We start from the raw sequence: 19,213 nt of genomic DNA, 5'->3' as shown, positions 1-19,213 counted from the left end.
GCCCAAGTCCTCTGGAAGAGCAGCCAGTGCTCTTAATCGCTGAGCTCTCTCTCCAACCACCAGAAAATAATTTTATATTTTAGCATGAACAATAGTAAAGATACTATAGCTAAGAAGAACTTAAAGGATAAAAGATTTTTAGAACTAGAGTAAGGGGGCTGGAGAAATGTCTCAGCAGCTAAAGAACACTTTTTGTTCCTCTAGAGGACCTAGATCTGGTTCCCAGCATCCACATGGTGGCTTGTTCGAGATCTGATGGTTCCCCGACCTCAGCAAGGAACCAGGCACCCCACACATATACAGCCAACGTATTCAAGCATGCAGAAGAAGACAAAATCAACAAGATGGAGAAGGAGGATCAGGAAGAAAGCTCCTGCACAGAGAGGAAGGGTAGAAATAAAATGAAAGTTACAAGAGATACGAATCAGACTGGCTAGCTGTGTTAACTTGAGATACTCCCAGACTCCTCTATTTAACAGACAGGGGGAAAAAAAAAGCCCAGCTAGTGACAGGGCTTTGGAAGGATTTGAAACTTTCACAAGGTACAGCCTCAGTGAAGAAATGCGTCACAGGCTTTTAGAACCTGACCCTTATGCTTTTGGCCTCGTGGATTTTACCCCCACACCATAAGCCCAAATATTCCCCAAGTTGCTTGGAAGGCTCATCACAGCAACAAAGACAGTAACCAATATACTAGTCACACAAGAACAGAAAATAAGAAAGGTACTACAGCAAACAAGGGACTCAATCTGCTATTTGTCATGAAAATATAAAGCACAAAATCATAATCATGTCCTAATAACTCAAAAACTATTTTGTGATATTCTGAGAGGAGAAGAAGATAAAGGACTCATTAAAAAAACAACGATGGGTATGGTGGTACAGACCTGTAAACTCAGCACTGAGAGGGCTCAGGCAGGAGGACCCTGAGTTTGAACCAGTCTTGGATACACAGCAAGCTCTAAACCAACAATATAAACTAATTTTATGTGTGTATGTCATAAAATGATGGCCAACAGAATCTAGCATGGTGGAGAGGATTCAAGGGGCTGTACATCACAGTAGACTGATACTGACACCCAAGAGAACACTAATACTTAGCAACACTAGCAAAGCCTCTGTATCCATGGAAACAGTGTTGCCTTGACTCGGAGATGCTTTATGATCACTAAACATCCATTCTCTAAACTTAAATAGGGGAAGAAAGCTACTTGAAAATAAATCAGAAAAACAAAATCTACAAAAATATTAAAACCTAAAAGAAATTCAAAAGTATTAGTAGCACCCCAAGATAGAGAAAAATTTTGTATAAAAAAATTTTTGTATGTAACAGGGCTAATAGTAAACCTACTTTTCTATAAAAGGTAAAAATGTTGGTGGGGAAACCAAATTTAGTATGTTAGCCCTTAGTATCACCGAATTAAAGACACAAAGCTAAAAAATAAGACTCTGTCAAAGGTATTAGAATAAATTATTTCATATTCATTAACATGAATCAGAACTTTCAAACAAAATATCTTGAGAAGACTGACAAACTTGTTTTAAAAACTGAAAAAAATATATATATCTTCTAAAATATAACCCAAGAGCTGAGAGCAGTGGTACACACCTTGTCAACCAGCTCAACAACGAGGCAGCTGAAGAGGAACGGTATAAGCTGCAGTCAGCATGGGCTGGCTACACAGTGAACTGTGGGCCACCATGGGTGACAGAAGAAATACTGTCCAAACTAAGCCAAAATTTAAGAAATGGCAAAATAGGAATCAAGAGTAACAATGATTATAAGGACTACTTTCTGTAGTCTATAAATAAATACATATAATTCTGCTTTTAGATAAATATATATACATATGTTGTTAAAACTTACTGAAGTTAAAACAGAAAAAAGTAAACAAAAATTAAAAACGAAAAGTTCTAAGAATAGAGATAATTTAAAAATATGGAAAGGCAAGAGAAAAAGTCTGCAGGGGTAGTAACAATTGCTATGAGGTGAAAATAAAAAGTATACGTATGTCTGCAGGTGTACTAACACCACCTATGTGGTGGGACTAAGAATACAGCGAGCCTCAGACACATATGAAGACACAATGACTCCAATCTGAAGAGAACGGAGGCAGGCACAGGAGGCGAGGGGAGGGAGAAGAGGAAGCTCAGGGAATGTACTGGGAGACTGCATGGTGGATGAACTAAACACATCAGGTGCAGGGGCTTAGGGTAGAACAATTAGGCAAACAAGAGGAAATGACCTGAACATCTCAGAGGAACTACACTGGGTCTGGTGCATGAAATACTTGAAGAGGTAATGCGGTCAATGAACAAACTCCTTAGCTGTTTCTGCAGTCCCTCCGAAAGCTAACAGCTAACGACGGGAACCAGTGGGCGATGATGTATGTCAGATGCCCTTCATTCATGGACCAAAAACTGGGTATACCAATGTTCTCCAACATGTAGTTCTAACTCCCAAGTCACACTCAAGGAACTGTGGCCATCCATCACTTACAGGCCTGCACAGAGCACTGGACAGTTTGAGTCCTCAACAGATAAGCTCCCAAGTGAGGCCAAACAGCAACACTATTTCTTATTTCAAGCTCTCATGGTAAAAACACGGGCTTCTCATGGATTTGGTGTCATGGTTTTCTATTTTTGTCTTCTTTTGTTGTTGTTTGTTTTTTGTTTTGTTTTTTTGTTGTTTGTTTTTTTTTTTTCTTTTTTGGTTTTTTGAGACAGGGTTTCTCTGTGTAGCCCTGGCTGTCCTGGAACTCACTTTGTAGACCAGGCTGGCCTCGAACTCAGAAATCCGCCTGCCTCTGCCTCCCGAGTGCTGGGATTAAAGGCATGCACCACCAACGCCCGGCTTATTTTTTGTCTTCTTAGAAGCAGAATACTGACATGTCTACAATTCCTAAGCACCAGAAAACTATGAAATGTGTTGCAAAAACAGTGCACAATAGATGAGATATTCTGTTAAACAGTCACCTGTGAGCTCACTGTAATGCAGTAATGAGATGCAATAATACATATTAATAGAGGCACATGGAGGACCAAGTTACATATTGACTGGTTAGTGTGCATGCAACCCATGGCTCATCAGTTACAGGGCACATATAGTAATACATGTCTTATACGAAGAATGTCTCAGTCGCCTTGTAGAATAGAATTAACCCAAACAATAAGAACGAGTTATCTACATGTATGTGTGTCTAAATAAACACTTACTCCTGAGTCAGACATAAGAGTGACAGTCAATTATAAGTTAGCAGGTCAGGAAGAAAGGCATCAAAGATTATACTGGGTCAACAGAGGACAATGCTAATGAAAAATCAAGAAGTAGCAGTTCAGATGAGGAGACAAAAAGAGAGAGATCTCTTTCGAAGTTACAAGTGTTGCAACTTGTAAGTAGAAGCCTACATCCACCCCCCTCTTTGAAGTAAGACTCCTCAGGCTGTTCACTTTGGCATAAGGCCTGCATCTAAACCAGCCTGCTTTAGTAAGTCAGGCGTGACAAGACAGGAAGTGTGCTCTCAATCCTTGCCCCTCCCACCATCACCTCAGAAATTAATATTCAGGACCCTGTATGAATGCTTATGTTTCTATATGAGGCATAAAATATCAAATTATAAACACACACGCACGCAGGCAATCACAATCCCATGGGGAAAAAGAACTATAAATGATGAATACATTGGAAAAAATTCTTCACACCCAGTGGATTGGTTTTTGTCTATAGTAAGATGAAAAGCAGTACTTTCTGGATAAATTATCAAAATGCCGTTCAGAAATACCAAACTCCTATAGAAACTTCTAATGGGTAAACAATGTTTTTATACTTGATTTAAGAAAACCTCAGAATTGTAATTTCTTTCAATGTAGCTTTTATAAAAATGTATATATACACTCAAAATGTGACAAGTTTCCATAGCATGAAAATTAGTTGCACAATTACAGAGTCTTATGCAGTTATAGGTACAAATATAAAAACTATCATAGAAATCCCTACTAATTCTTCCCTTTCTATCCAATATTATCTTTGCTTACACACTCATTTTATAAACAAATACATGTATATACACATACACATATACATTTGTGAACATAAGAGAAAGCTGATGATACATAACTCATTTTCAATATATAATGATCCAAACACAAGCTGTTCGAGGCCAATCTAGAAGACAGCAGACATTTTACAAACATGTTCTTTTTCTCTGCACTGTATTCTCTGAAGTGCTTCCTTTTCTAGTCACAACCCTTCCGTGGTGTCATCACTGGGGTGACAGCCAGATGCACGACAGCCCCATAGCAATATCAACTCTAACAGCTATTGCTATTTCTGAGGAAGGGTAGAAGAAAGGAAGGTCCAAAGCAGAGGGCGCACAGGTGAAAATGCAGGGGGAGCAGAACAGGAAAGGCCGGGCACAGCCAGAGCCTGAGCAGAAAGGATGCGTGGTTCTAGACAATTCCAAGAACCACGAACTTTACAGTGAAAAGGACAAAATGCCCACGAACACAACAGAGCTTTAAAGATCGAAGAGAACAAAGAGCAACAGGCATCATTCTGAACATCTTTTCCATCATTTAGAAGTAGTTTACTGTATTCCTATGTAAATGGAGGCATCTGATCATAGCACAAAGATGCCTCTGCGTGTCAACGTGGATGTTTGAAGTAGGAAACAAAGGTAACCCTAACACATTCAACATCCCTGTGTTCCCAGACAGCAGCAGCTGTACACACAGCTGTAAGCATAGTCACAATGCCTATTACCAATGAGCACACCCTGCTCTGTGCCAGGGACCATGGCAAGGGGGACAGACAGCAGGGAGACTCTCAGCTTCACTCTGAGTCTCAGAAACTGTGACATTCCCAGTCAGAAGGGCAAGACCTTGTTAAGCACAGGCCAGACAGGTTAGGAGCCAAGTGTAAAGAAAGAGGAAGGCTAGGAAGTTATTTTTTAGAAGAAATTATATATATGTAAAATATATATCATGTAAATGTAATATATATATATCTTTTCTGCACGTGAAAAAAACTCTAAGTGGTAGTTTCAATCCTAATCAGCTAACAAGTACACACAGCCCACCTAAGTACAGTTTACAACATATTGTTTCTCTTCTTAAAAACTACTCTATCATAAAAAGTAAAATAATACTATTATACTCTTTAGTATGGATCAAGTGGAAATTGAATATGAATATTTGAATATTTGACTTTGTGTGAAAAGAGAATCACTTACATAGGGCTTAATCTATGAGGAGTACTACGCATTACAAACTCTCAGAATACATTCAACTCTAAACTGGACACTACCTGCACATAAATCTAGTTGGTAAGTCATCTAAATAGTTGGGCTACTAAACCACTAGAGGTAGAAGAGTAGAAAACCAAAGACAGTGGCTAAGGGTAACCCAAATTTTAATGCTAATCCTAAAATGCATGCTGTGGTTTTTATAATCTCCTAAACATTAGAAATAATGAAATAATAGTTACAAGCACATTGTGGGACTTGTATTGTGGCTCAGTAAAATACTGAATGTGGCAGTATCATGTACAACTGAAACTACTGGAAAAATCAATCTGAATATAAACACATACACAGAGACACACACACACATATGCACGCACACACACACACAAGTAGTGAAGTAGCTGCCAGGAAAAAAAAATGTTTAGTGGGCAGCTACTCAATATTTACGAAGAAATAACATTATGCATGGAATATTAACACTATTGTTTATCATTCTAGGCAAAAGACAACTATCCCTGATTAGTAACTTGTCCTTGATATTTCTGATTATTAGAAATTAACTTGGTCTGATATATCTGACATCAAAATTGTTTACTGCACAATTCTCCAGGAGAAGCAGACATATGTGTCACTTGATACATTAAGTATCATCTAGAAATACATTCCCAAGGGCCTCCCTCAGAAACCTAGTCAGCCAGTCTGAAAAGCAGCAACAGTTAACTACGTTTAGAAAATATTCTCTGGTGACTCCTAACTCTAGCTGAGGACCCACAGTGTAGAAGTGTCCTTATTCTACTGAGCACAGCACTCTCACGGCTCGGCCGCTGGGGAGCTTGGGGAGTGCTGGGCACACAGCCACCAGGAACAAGAAGAAAGGATCCATGTCTCATTATTCACTCTACAGCAACTGTCAGAGATCTGGTAAAACTATTTAAATAACATGCAAACATACTTCCAAATACATTCTATATGTTTATTTTAAAGAGGATACCTTAAAGCCTAAAAAATATATAATGTATAAAAATAATGTATGTATTAATCCAATTCCAATATATACATGGTCCCTTAAAAGATTTTCATCATCAAAAAAATCACCTTAACCATATTTCATAGTGCTTGCAAAAGTCAAGAATTTTAAGTTTTTCTAATAGGAAAGTTTCAGTAGTCACCTAAGTAAAATAATAAAACAGGAATGATACAAATAATAGCTGAAAGTACAAGCATGTCTCAGCTGTGCTCTATATCCTGAGAACAATCTTCATACTATGACAATCCTAAGTAGTTGCACTTTCATTTAAGAAAAAAAAGGACAAAAAATATTTCATAGAAAAAAACTTCAGAAAGTTGGATATCAAATGAAGTATCTGAGGTCCAAGTCACAATATCATGTTTCTATCTGCACACTGTAAACATACACTCTTATGAGCTAGCAATTTAAATGAAACCAGTCATTACTCCAAGACATCAGGAAAAAATTCTCAGTGCAAAAAAATCCTTGACTTAAGTTGTTATACTGGACGGACTTAAGACAATTTTAATAAAAAATCACAATTAGAATTCCATAATATAAAATGATCCTACAAAACCTTTACATTGCGATTAAAAAGCTTACAACAGTAGCCAAGTTTCCCTTCTGTCCCTATTCTCTAGTAAACGCCTTCTTTTGATTAGCTTTTACAACGTCATCAGGAGATGCTGATTTGAAGTCAAATGGCGTTATTGCTGCAAGAGGACTTATTTCTTTGTCCGATACATCTTGAACTTGTCTGCTATAAAGGAAAGTCTTGTAGAGTTCAAGAGTGCGCCTCTTGCAGCTTTTCAGTGGGTAACGAAGACACAGCGTTGACGCGAAAGCTGAAGGCCTAGCAGCAAGGGCCTTGGTCCACGGCAGAGACAGAGGAGCTTTCCTAGCAAGGGAGGCTCTTTTGGGTTTCATACTATCCTTAGTAGAATTGGAAGGTTTCCCTAACTTTGAACTCAGAACTTTAGTGTCTGGTGTTACAGCAACTGATGGGTCAACTACAGGCTTTGGGACAAACTCTGGAGTTTTTATCAAGACACTAAGATCAATATTTGAATCAACTTCAGGGCTCCTCATAGTTTCAGATAAACTAAACTCAAAGGAATCTCTGTTAATCTGAGAATTGTCTAGTTCAATCGTTTTTGCAATCAAATCAGAAAGGGATAAATTCTCCAGGTCTCTCGTGGGGGCAGCTTTACAAAATGCCAAAGATGACAGAGATCCTGTTAACTCTGATACTCCGTTAGCAGACTGCGAGCGGTTTGCCAGTTGTGACAGGGGAAGGGAACCCAAGCTGGCAGGTGACTGGTTACACAGGTCAGACAAAGTAAAGCACTGGCCAGAGCTGCTTCCTCTGTGTTCCTCAAACAGCTCAGCTAGGGATGGACTTTCACGCTGGGAAAATGGTAAACTGTTAGTTTTTACAATATTATTCTTGGCACTTTGTTCAACTTCAGTGTTTATACTGGAATTATTTTCCACTGGGCTAGATAACAGCAGTGGATTACTTAAGCTTGCTGAGACGTTCTGCACGGGAGTACTTTGAAAATCAGGTAGTGAGCTGCTCCGAATTCCCAAAGAACCACTAGTTACTACGTCCTCCCTCACTAGGGACTCTAAGTCTCGTATCCCTTTGAAAGTAAAATCCTCTTCAGGAGCACACGCAGATGCAGGAGGTCTTACCACATCAGCACCTAGGCTCTTAAGAAGCTCACTCTGCCCGCTGTCTGAGGGTGGCAGTCTGGCTGACAGCTGGCGTGCACAAGAATCTCTTGGCGTATCATGAATCAGGTGAGCTAGAGCCAGCTCTTTTGTTAACTTACATGATTCTAGTTCCTTTTCACTTTGGGGTCTGTCATGTTTCTCTTTTCTATGAAGTAAATAGTGACGTGGCTCAAGTGAAGAACTATGGGATCCATATTCTGCTATTGAGCTACAACAATCAAAAGGTTTGCTACTGCTATCCAAATGATTTTCTGATTGAAGATAAGAATGGTGAACATTTTGGGGTGAAACTCCAAAGGAAGAAAATAAGACTCCTTACCTTACAAGAGCCATCAATGTTCAGATGCATGAGTTGACATTTGCAGGAGACAGTCACAGCAACCAAAAGGAGACATGAAACGAGGCATTTAATTACTAAGTGCATCTCTTGATCATGATATAAATGATACTTGTTTATTACTTAGCAATAGGGACCATGAGGAAAATAAAAAAGGAGTATTACCTCTAACAACCTAAGTTACCTTCATGCTATGCTCACTGCGTATGTAACGGTAAGTACCAATGTTCTAGTTGTCATGAATTTATTGAATCATACAGTTCGTGACTGTAAAGGTCTATCATAGTAAAATTATCATGATTACCTCATTAAAACTTTTTAAAAAAATGAAAAAAACTGGGTTCATTTTATTCTGTATTTAAAGACATTAAAAGCAGCAAGCAAACAACACCTGTGTTTTTTCTTTCTGTGTTTTAAGGACACATTATTAATACAAAAGACATCCAGATCAATTAAAAGTACATGTTTCAGCCCTCTCCCCACAAAGAAAAGGACTGATTTCAAAGTAGTAGGCTAGCAATTCTGCAGAAGTCTAATCCAAAGACTAAAGGACATATCAATCCAGGTAACAAATGATCAACTCCCACTAGCAGAACTCATAACAATTAGTACATGTGCACCACACTTCTTCATGTCCATAACATTCTATACCCCAACCCTATAATTTTAACATTAAAGATCTATTGTTTTCTTACACGTTAGCTAAAAATGAAAATGTGATGAGTATAGTTTCAGTATTTAACATTTAATGATATTTTTAAATAACATGAAATTATAATCATCCACAATATAAACAGAGGAATTTTTAACATTAATAGCTAGGTTCTCATTTCTATCTCATCTCATTGGGATTTTTAAAAGACAATAGCTCAGTAAGAAAGTAACAGGAAGGAAAGTGATTTCTTTCATCTGACTTGACTTTCTTTGTGCTACTGGTATGCATACACTTTAACAGAAAGGGAACATAACGCTCAGGTTGAAAATTGCCAACTCAGGGGCTAGAGTTGGTTCCGTGGCTAAGAGCCTTAATCCCTCTTCTCTTGCAGAATACCAAGGCTTGGTCCCCAGCACTCACGAAGTAGCTCACAACCATCCTGAACTCCAGCTCCAGGGACTGCACACCCTCTTCCGACCTCCTACAGCATTACACGTGTGGGGCACAGATATAAATGCAGACAAAACACTCATGCACATAAAACAAAATAAAAACTCTTAACAAAAGTGCAAACTAGAAGGCAAACGACACGTAAGAGAGCTAAGTGCAGCATCCGGGCAGAGCAGGTGAAGGCGCTGTACCTTTTGAAGGCTGTCCTGCACACACTGCTCGCTCACTCTTCTCCTTCCAAGGCTGCACACCATCTTGTTCCAGAACCACGGACAAAGCCTTCTGCACATCAAATTTGTGTTTCAGAATTGCCTCAGTCAGTATGTCATCAGGCACAGCGTCCCCCAGTACCTCTCTCATGTGATCAAGGCATGAATACAGGCGAGCTGGAACACAACAGATTAGAAAGCTGAACTATACAGTACCTTCAAAGAGTCAGTGTCACAGTCGAGAACTGTAAACTACACTAGGATACTCAAATGTCCCTTTTCTTTGGTAGAAGTTACAACAGTTAATTTTTCTACTATACACCTGCCTTCTCACATCTCATTAGTGAAGAAATCAATGTAATCAATGTTTCTGAATAACACCTGGAAAATACATATAAAGTGTATACAATATAAAAAAAAAGCCGGGCGTAGTGGCGCATGCCTTTAATCCCAGCACTTGGGAGGCAGAGGCAGGCGGATTTCTGAGTTCGAGGCCAGCCTGGTCTACAAAGTGAGTTCCAGGACAGCCAGGGCTACACAGAGAAACCCTGTCTCAAAAAAAAACAAACAAACAAAAAACAAAACAAAACAAAACAAAACAAAAGTGTATACAATAATGCCCGTTCTCAATACAGGATGATGTTACATGTCTCCAGAACAATACTGCCTTTTGCTTTAAAAATACAAATGGATGGAGCTGGAGAAATGGTTCAGAAGGTAAGAGCAGGCACTATTCCTACAGAGAATAGTTTGTTCTCAAGCCCCTATGCGGGGCAGATCAGATCAGTCTCTGACTCCAGCTCCAGGAGCCGACACCCTCTTTGAAGGTCTATAGGCACCTTTACTCCCATGCACAAGCCAACCACAGACATACACACACACATACTTAAAAATAAAAATAAAAAGCTTTATAAAATTACAAATGGCACACTCTGATAGACTGTGACAGTGGAATTTATCCTCATCACTTTTAGCATGCTCAAAAAGGAAAGGGACTGTGAACTACTTTGAACTTGGTGAACCCAGTTCATCACTAACTCTATTTCTTATGTGATTCAAACTGATAAGCTCTCCACAAAGCCAACAAAAATTATCTTTTAAAGTTATCAAAATAATTTAGCACAAAAAAAATCAAGTCCGTAAAACTAAGATAGAAGTGAACATTCATTTTTAAAACCATATTTAAACCTGAGATTGTAATGTTTAGAGATTTTCATTATTGTTATAACTAACATAAAAAGTCAGTCTTACACTCATCAGAAGCTAAGGAATAAAAAAGGCACACATTTGCACACTGTAGCACTTGGCTATTTTCACACTGATCATATCTGGTCCTCACCGGAACGCTGTATGCCAGACATGCCTCGGAACACAGTCCTCATGTACCCCACAGGCTGCTGTGAGAAGATCTACTGTGAGGCATCTCTGGTCAAGACTCCTTTGTAAACGCTGCAGTACACGCTTAACTGCACTTTTAATTATTAAAAACAATTTCCTTTAACTACCAGGACATTTCTGCTTTATATCTGCGTAAGGTTTACTTTAAAAGGTTGATAGGCTTTCCCTGTGAATAGGGAAGAATAAGAATTAATCCATGAATCATTGAAATTGGAAGTCAGTAGTTACCAGAGATAGCATCCAAACCCCTAATAACTACCTATAGGATCTATTCCCTACACATTCCTCAAGTGGAAGTGTCATCCGGGGTGAAAAGTGGAGCCTGTGCAGGTAGACTGACCTAACTGACTCACATCCTACTTGTGTCCCTATAAAATAAGGCTCACCGCTAGGCCAGTCAGACTCGGGGCCTCAGTGCAGTGCCAGCAAAGCACCTCGTGCGATGCATGACAATTATGCCTGTCGTGTGTGTAAACAGCTGCATGGCAGGCCTGAAAGCTAGCCTTCTTTCTCAAATATAACTTGGACTTTTGTAAGTCCTTAATTACTAACCATGGAAGCACACGTAGCTGAAAAAGGACTTCTAGCCTACTCCTACCTTCTTATCCCTCAAGACTATGCTAAGAATACAAAGAAAACTCCAGAGTGCATATTCTAGTTCTGCCATGCACCAGATGCTCATGTGAATCTACAGAGTTCCTAAGGAAAGTTTAATTTCTTCTATCTTTATTGTTTCTAACCTCTAATTTTATATATGTATGTCTTCTTTCCATTTATCCAAGTTTTGTTAGCACTTGGCATCAAAAAAATATTAATTTATTTATAAACTTCATATGTATGAGTGTTTTGCCTGTACTATGTGTGCACCAAGTCCAGGCCTGGTGGCACAGAGGTCAGACGAGAGAAGGGATGGATGCTTGTGAGCCACCACGTGAGTGCTGGGAACTGGACCAGGTCTCCTGGAAGAGCAGCGAGTGCTCTAATGCACTGAGCCATCTCTCCAGCCTCAGGAGTTGCTGTTTTATTAACATTCAAAGATCAGCTTTCAGACTCACCATTGCTTCCTGTTTCCAGATTAATTATAAACTTACAAGTTAAAAACACATACAGAAAAAAAAAATCTACTGTAAGGGAAATTGTAGCATCTCAGCCTCCTTCCTTCTCACAGACGGCATCCATCACTCATGCCCTGGCTCATGTTTCAGAGCTGAAAACAAGCAGTTAGCTGCTGCGGCTGTGACTAATCTTTCCTGACTCCTGGAAACTTCCCTGTCAGGCACGGCAGCAGAGCAGCGAAGTCTGCTACTCTGCTCTTTGGTGCTTTCATCTCTAGATTTCCTGGAAGCCATGTTCTTGTCAATAAAACAACTCCTGTCACTTAATCATCTGCTCTACGAAAGCTCACGAGCGAAGATTCTCTCCATGTTCTTATTACCAATCACTGGACTTTCTGCCCTATGTAAAGGATAAGAGAAGAAAACTCCCAGTCCAAAGTCCTGTGACTGAGCAGCTGCTGTGCTCAATGCAGTCATTTTTTCCACACACAACTAAACTCTCACAAGACACATCAAATAAAATGGAAATTTTCCTTCAAAGATGTGCTTGTACCGTTAATGTCCATAAGCATTACTATGAATGACTTCCATGAAATTTACAAATTCTTACTTGGTGATTAATCATTTTCAGCCAAAGAAGACATGCTATTTTTAAAAAGCCATACCTTGGTCAATTTCACTTAATTGGTGATTCAAAAGAGAATTAGAAGACTCTCTCAGATCTTCATAGCCATATTCTTCTTCAGGGTTGTCACGGCGTGAGTAAATGAACTGAGCGGCTAGGATATAAAAGGAAAAACACAGTAGTACAGCCGATCCCCAGTAGGCTCTCATGTGTCTCTAACACGAGTGAGGATAAAGGAGAAACGGCTAGAGCCCACTGGTAAACTGCTTCCCTAGTACATGGGAGGCCCTAGGTATGACTCTCAGTACTAAAGACAAAAAAGCTAAAAATTAAAAATCCGGGAGTTCAGAGGCTGGCTTAGGGCTTAGAGTGCTTGTTCTGCAAGCAACGGTAAGCGGTGACTACCCAACACCCACAGAAAAAACCAGCAGGGCGGCACGTGCTTGTATCCCCTGTGCTGCCGAAAGAGACAAAACCCAACAGCGAGCTGGCCAGCTAGCCTCGCCTAAACAGCAAGTGTCCAGCTCACTGAGAAAGCATGTCTGAAGGCACTAAAACAGAGCAACAGAGGAAACTATCAGGCTGGTCTACTCTGGCCTCTGTATGCTCATACATAGGCAGCAGGCATCTGCATACTCACATGCGTGCATCACACACACACACACAGGAACATGCACATAGACTGACATGCATAAATCCACACACAGATCTCCTCACCATTCACAGCCAGTTTTCCATGTCTGACAAGAATGATGACTTAGCAATGTCCCAGGATGATATAAATCCACCCAAGTTCTACCTAAGTCCTAAGCCTAAGGATTTACTACTTTCTCACTGTTGTTCTTTCCCCTACTTTCCAAGACCATTCCATGCATCTAGTTTCATCCTTGCCCACAATTATGCTCCTTTATATTCTTGGTACTAAGATCCTGAAGCACACATCAAACTCATTTACTTAGGAAAGCACCCCAAGTGTATTTTCATAGAGAAGCAAACACTAGACTAAATTTATTATCTAAGAAACACTAATTTTGACAGAATCCAAAAAGATCCTGAAAGCATAAGCATTAAATTAAGTATGTATACGTGTATGCATGCATTTTAATCTATTTATCTAATGTGTATATGAATATGGTGCTCCAGTATGCATCTGTGCACCACACAGAAGAGGCACTGGACCCTCTGAAACTGAGGTGATGTATGGCCCCCACAGCAGTGTGCTTAACCGCTGAGCCATCGGCTCTCCAGCACTCAACAGACCTTACATTTTGAGCAACTCATTTTTCAATCATACAATGGCACAGTAAACCAGTCAGTCACTTACACACACACACACACACACACACACACACACACACACACACCGCCACTGGCTTAGGCATATATTTGTTAAGGACAGAAACACAAAGGCAGCACTGCAAAGCAGGGCCTTTACAGTATTCCACTTTCCCTAAGAACATACTAAGCCCAATGAACGCAATTCCTACACTGGACTTCTGTGCATGGCTCCAGGGAGGTATAAATGCTGAAGGAGAAACTACCTCCAAAACTTACAGATAATGCAGAAAATATGAAGTTACAGCCCATGTGTAATATTTATATTCAGAAATCAGAAGGCCACAAGTCAATGACCATATATAGATTAGCAAGGAAGACAAAAAAAAATTGTACTGTCATGTTTTAAAATCCAAATGAGTAACATATTTAACAGTACTGGAGAAAGAGATCAATCCCTGGAGACTGAGCAGTTACAATAAAGAACATAGAAAACTTGAAGATTGACAAGAAGTCAATCCACACAAGGAGACAGAGAACTAAAAGCATCTGTAGTAAAGAAGGGCGTGAAGGGGGTGCCACAGGAAAGATGCTTTAGCCTAGACAAGGCCACCAACACTTCAGTGTTCTTTGCAAGTCTGATCTCTACTGCACCTGTAGATACACTGTGACCAACACATTCTTCCTCAGTTTAGCTACAGCCTTGTTCCAGGAATGTTTAATATGAGTGTAATATTAATACAATGCTGCCTTTGCAACATCAGTCACAATCCTTACACCTCTTTAAATCAAGCTTTTGCCTTTTTAAGGAAAAAGTCCTGAGCCCATGTTCTTTACTAGAGAGCTAATCTATGTCTCCAAATGTGCAAGTACTTTCATTAAGATGGTTATTGGTTTTGTTAGTGATCTACAGGTTAAAAGACATGTCCTAACACCACAAAGTATTTCAACAATGCACATGTTATTTACATATATGCATATTCTTCCCTACATTCTGCAAGATAAAATTAGCATTACAGGAGAACACTGAAGAAACACACAGATTCTCTAAGAATACATTTTCCACAGTTTAAATCACAGACCAGAGCTAAGTCTTATAACCATCAGGTAACACTTACATTGACAGTCTTTTATTTCTAGTGATGTGTAAAGTAGAGCTTTGAAATCCTGGCATTTTAGATTTATTCTGTTTGCTACCTAGAGATTCACAGTTGTTTTCCAGGCTTTCATCAACTGTTTTTTGCTTAGCTCAGTGTTAACTGTGCACATTCTCCACTGCCACCCACGAAACCTGCGAGCAGCCAGTGCTGACTGAGGTAACAATCAGACGCTTTCCTCAACAAGTTTCACTAGCGACTGCAAAGCGGAAGTTAGAGCCTATCAGCACCTGCGCCATCTGCTAGAAGCTTCTGTTTCTGGGGAGGTTCCCTACGTCCCAAACCAAAACAAGGAAAGGCAACTAGGACAAATCAAAAGAAACCTGCACTGAACAACTCCTCTCTGCTGCTTCACCCCCACAGGGGAAGCTTAAGAAACACTGCCTGTCCTGCTGGGAGTGGCACAGCTAATGCCAGCTTCTGAGGGGCAGAGGAGAGCACAACTCTGTAAGTTCAAGGCCAGCCTGGTCTACACAGTGAGTTCCAGGACAGCGAGTTTAGTCTATACAACCTCTCCCTACTGACACACACACAATTGACAAAGACCTTTCACAACTGGTTCCCATGTCCCACCTGTCCTTTCATGCTGTGACTTGTATGAATTCTGTAAGGCTCCCAAAACCAATGTCACTCAGTGGCCATCACTCTACCTACATCCTCCCTAACATAGCAGCTTACTCACCCTTCCCGTCAGCGTGCTCAGACTCAAGTCAGGATTCTTCCCTACCCATCAGACTACAGCTGCACACTATCTGAACAGGACCTGACACAGCTGCTTTACAGTAAAAAGAAAAAATAGGGCAGACAGGTTCAGAACAAATATATCAAGGACTACTGCCCAACTTCTATCAAGAAATAAAAAAATACATGCATCCATGGCTAAAGTTTAGAAGTTTCTATTAATTGGTAAAGCAACTCAATTACAGGCTTCATTAGACCATGAGTCGAGTATGTTCGCCTCCTGAATAAATAAAAGAATGGAGATTGTTATTCCCTGAGCTTCTCAAGACATCATGTGTTCACTAATCCCCAAAGAAGAACTCTTCTGCAGGTTATGCGGACAGTGATCCTGATCCTGGTGTGTGAAGATGAAACCACAACAGAGGGACTGTCACAGAGCAGCCAACAAGGCCAGGGAATAATCCTGCTGTTCTGCCACGGGAGGCTACTGCTCCAAGAAACAGAACTAGTCCCAACTCACTTGTCAGGTCATGCCAGGGCACACAGGCCAGTGTTCCCGACATCAGGGAGGCTGCAGCAGGGAACCCAGACTGTAGGTTACCTGTGATGCATGCATGTGAAGTGCAAGCCAGCACAGGCTAGGTTCCAGTCTGATGAGATTGCTACACCACACATTTTTCTTTTCTAGCCTGCTTTGGTGGTAGCGCTGTCACTGCTGTCAGGGTGATGATGGTGATCACAACCTGGATCTCTCGCAGCATGCCTACTAAGCAACAAGCATGCCTACTAAGTACCCTGAAAATGTTCTAGAAAATAAAAAATTCAAATTTACATGTTTTTGTGAAAAGTAAGTTTTTTATCAAGCAAAAGCATTTAACTACCTCCTGTGTGGTGATGTCAACAGACTTTCACAAAGTTCAACAGTAACACAGAGCTAGGGTGTCAGGAATGTGAGACACACGGAAGTCTGTGATCAACCACCATGTAAGCCAGGCCACACGTCTAACTCTCAGAGCAACAACTTCTGAAAGAATAGCTTTTGTGCTGTTAGCACACTAGGTAAACGCTGCCTATCTAGAGAGAAACTTTGAATTTGCACTATTTGTGAGCAAACTCTGCTGTATGAACAATCCACTCTACTTCATACAAACTATATTCAACAAGCCCTGAAGATCTCAACACACACACACGCACACCACACACGCACACGCACACACGCTCATTCGCAAGTGTGCATGCGCACTTATATATAGTTTGAGACAGGGTTTCTGTAGCTCTGGCTGGCCTGACTTGCTATATACACTATACACGAGGCTGGCCTCAAACTCACAGAGATTAGCCTGCTTCAGACTTCTGAGTCCTGGGATTAAAGGCATATGCCAACATATCTAGAAGACCAACCCTTGTAAGCCTCCTTAATCTGTCTAAATACTACTATTCTTTTCCTAATTAAATGGTTCCCAAATGCCAGTCTAATATTCAAAATATTCCTGATATAAAATTTATTACTACCTACCTTCAGAGCTTTAAGAACTTCACCAATGATCAAGTATTTTAGTGAATTTATATTAACTACACGTTACAGAGAATATTAGAAAAAAAAAGGCACCAAAGCTTTTCTTAAGCTGCTGAATGTTTCCTTGAAACGTCTCAGCTCTTACTGCACAAGCATGAGGGCCTGAATTCAATCCCTAATACCATCAATCAGGTGTAGTCATGTGTGTGTCTGTAACCACAGTGCTTTGGGTGGCAGAGACACAGGGTCTCTGAGTTGCTGGTCACCAGCCTAGCCCCACAGTTCAGTGAGAAATCCTGACATAAAGAACTAAGGGGAGAATGGGACAAGGCACCTGAGGTCTCTCTGCACTCTATGCACGTGCAGAAGCAGCATGCACCTAAACAAAGACAAACAAGACACACTTGCGCGCGCGCGCGCGCGCGCACACACACACACACACACACACACACACACAGAGAGAGAGAGAGAGAGAGAGAGAGAGAGAGAGAGAGAAAACAAAAATTATTCATGGGTAAAGAAAGAAACTCTTGTAGGTGAACTCGGTGGGGGCATATTTACTTACAAATCCATCCAAATATGACCAAAGCTGGAGGACCACCAGGAGTTCAAGGCCACCCTGGCCTATTTTTGGTTTTCAAATAATCTATTTTAAGTGTTAACATGTGTGTATAAAGACATACACACACATAAGCATCTTTTTCAACATTACATATTATAGTCTCATGAACATTCTGGTCCAGGATGACAATCATGCTTACTTGAATGTTTAGACAGCTAAGTCACAGAAATCCCTTGCTGAACAACGTACCTGTTGATGGTGAGATACAGTAGTCATCCTCCACAGACTGCCCATACAGATCATCATCTTCAAAATCTACAAGACAAACACAGGACTTTACAAGACAATCAGCCTTTTATATCCGTGAGGAAACACCTGGACTAGCTACAAAGCAAGTTAACATATCAATTTTCAAGGGGGTTGAAATGTCTACTTTTCTACAAATTCTAAGAACTTTTCCCACAAAAAAGTTATTCATTAACAATCTATGTTATTGACAATCTATACTTTAAAAACATACATATGTCTTTTGCTTTTAAGTTAATTGGGCTCTATTTAATTTTCTCACATTCCTCCTTCCATCTAACCACACATCTTTACAGAAGTGGTAAGCACAGGGTATACAAGCAACCATACAGACATTGTTTGTGGGGATCGAGGATGGCTAACTTTGGTGACTGCTAACTGGCCTCAAAGAATATGTTTTGTTGAGCTTTTCCTAAGGTTGTTCTTTCTCTAGGTAAGCAAGCTCCCAGAAGTCTTCCCCACCACCTTTACCTTCCAACAGCTGCCTCTCATTTCTTTTCTTCCAAGTACAAGATGTGTTTCAAAGCACGAGAAATCACAGCTCCTTCCTGGCAAACGTTTTTAAGTCCCTGGCATACACGGACCACTAACTTAATGTGTTTATAGGTTAACAAATCAAAGGACTTTAAAACTGCAAGGAACATATATAAATTTATAGCAGAGGCTACTATGGAGACACTTCAGTACTTAAGAGAAGAGCACACACTCCCAGTTCTCTTAATGCCAAAAATCTCACAAACCAGAAAAGGGTGATCACAGACTCCACGAAGATTAGGCATCATGAAATACGGAGCATATGGGAACACACATGAGCAAAATGAGAACTTCCCCAGGAAGAGAACATCCAAACCAACTCTAACGGACAGAGGTAGCCAGTTTTCTAGGGCATGCAGGCAGCAGGAACAACATGCTTAAAGGCCAAGACCAAGGGCTGTGGCAAAGAAAATTTGTGTGACTGCTTTAACTGGATAAAAACATGTAAGATTAAATTAAATCAG

The 19,213-nt window shown here is 40.2% G+C and overlaps 1 protein-coding gene across 9 annotated transcripts in view; it reads right to left on the bottom strand.

Moving 5' to 3' along the window:
• Hbs1l (Hbs1-like (S. cerevisiae)) overlaps positions 1 to 19,213 on the bottom strand; it is a 72,911-nt gene that overhangs the window by 51,488 nt on the left and 2,210 nt on the right. For 6 of the 9 annotated variants that reach the window (XR_380070.1, NM_019702.2, NM_001042593.1 and 3 more), the window contains exons 2-4: positions 18,159 to 18,224; positions 12,759 to 12,872; positions 9,623 to 9,817 (exon numbers count right to left, since the gene is read on the bottom strand). Coding sequence is in view for 4 of the 9 variants with exons in the window: in NM_019702.2 (NP_062676.2) it covers positions 9,623 to 9,817; positions 12,759 to 12,872; positions 18,159 to 18,224 (375 nt within the window). In the remaining 5 variants the exon portion in view is untranslated. The other 3 variants (NM_001145209.2, XM_006512805.3, XM_006512804.2) reach the window with 3 other exon arrangements.

The sequence above is a fragment of the Mus musculus genome, chromosome 10 (genome assembly GCF_000001635.26).
Source record: "Mus musculus strain C57BL/6J chromosome 10, GRCm38.p6 C57BL/6J".
Taxonomy (NCBI): Eukaryota; Metazoa; Chordata; class Mammalia; order Rodentia; family Muridae; genus Mus; species Mus musculus.
The sequence above is the reverse complement of the archived record's forward strand: the minus strand, read 5'-3'. Positions and strand labels throughout refer to the sequence as shown.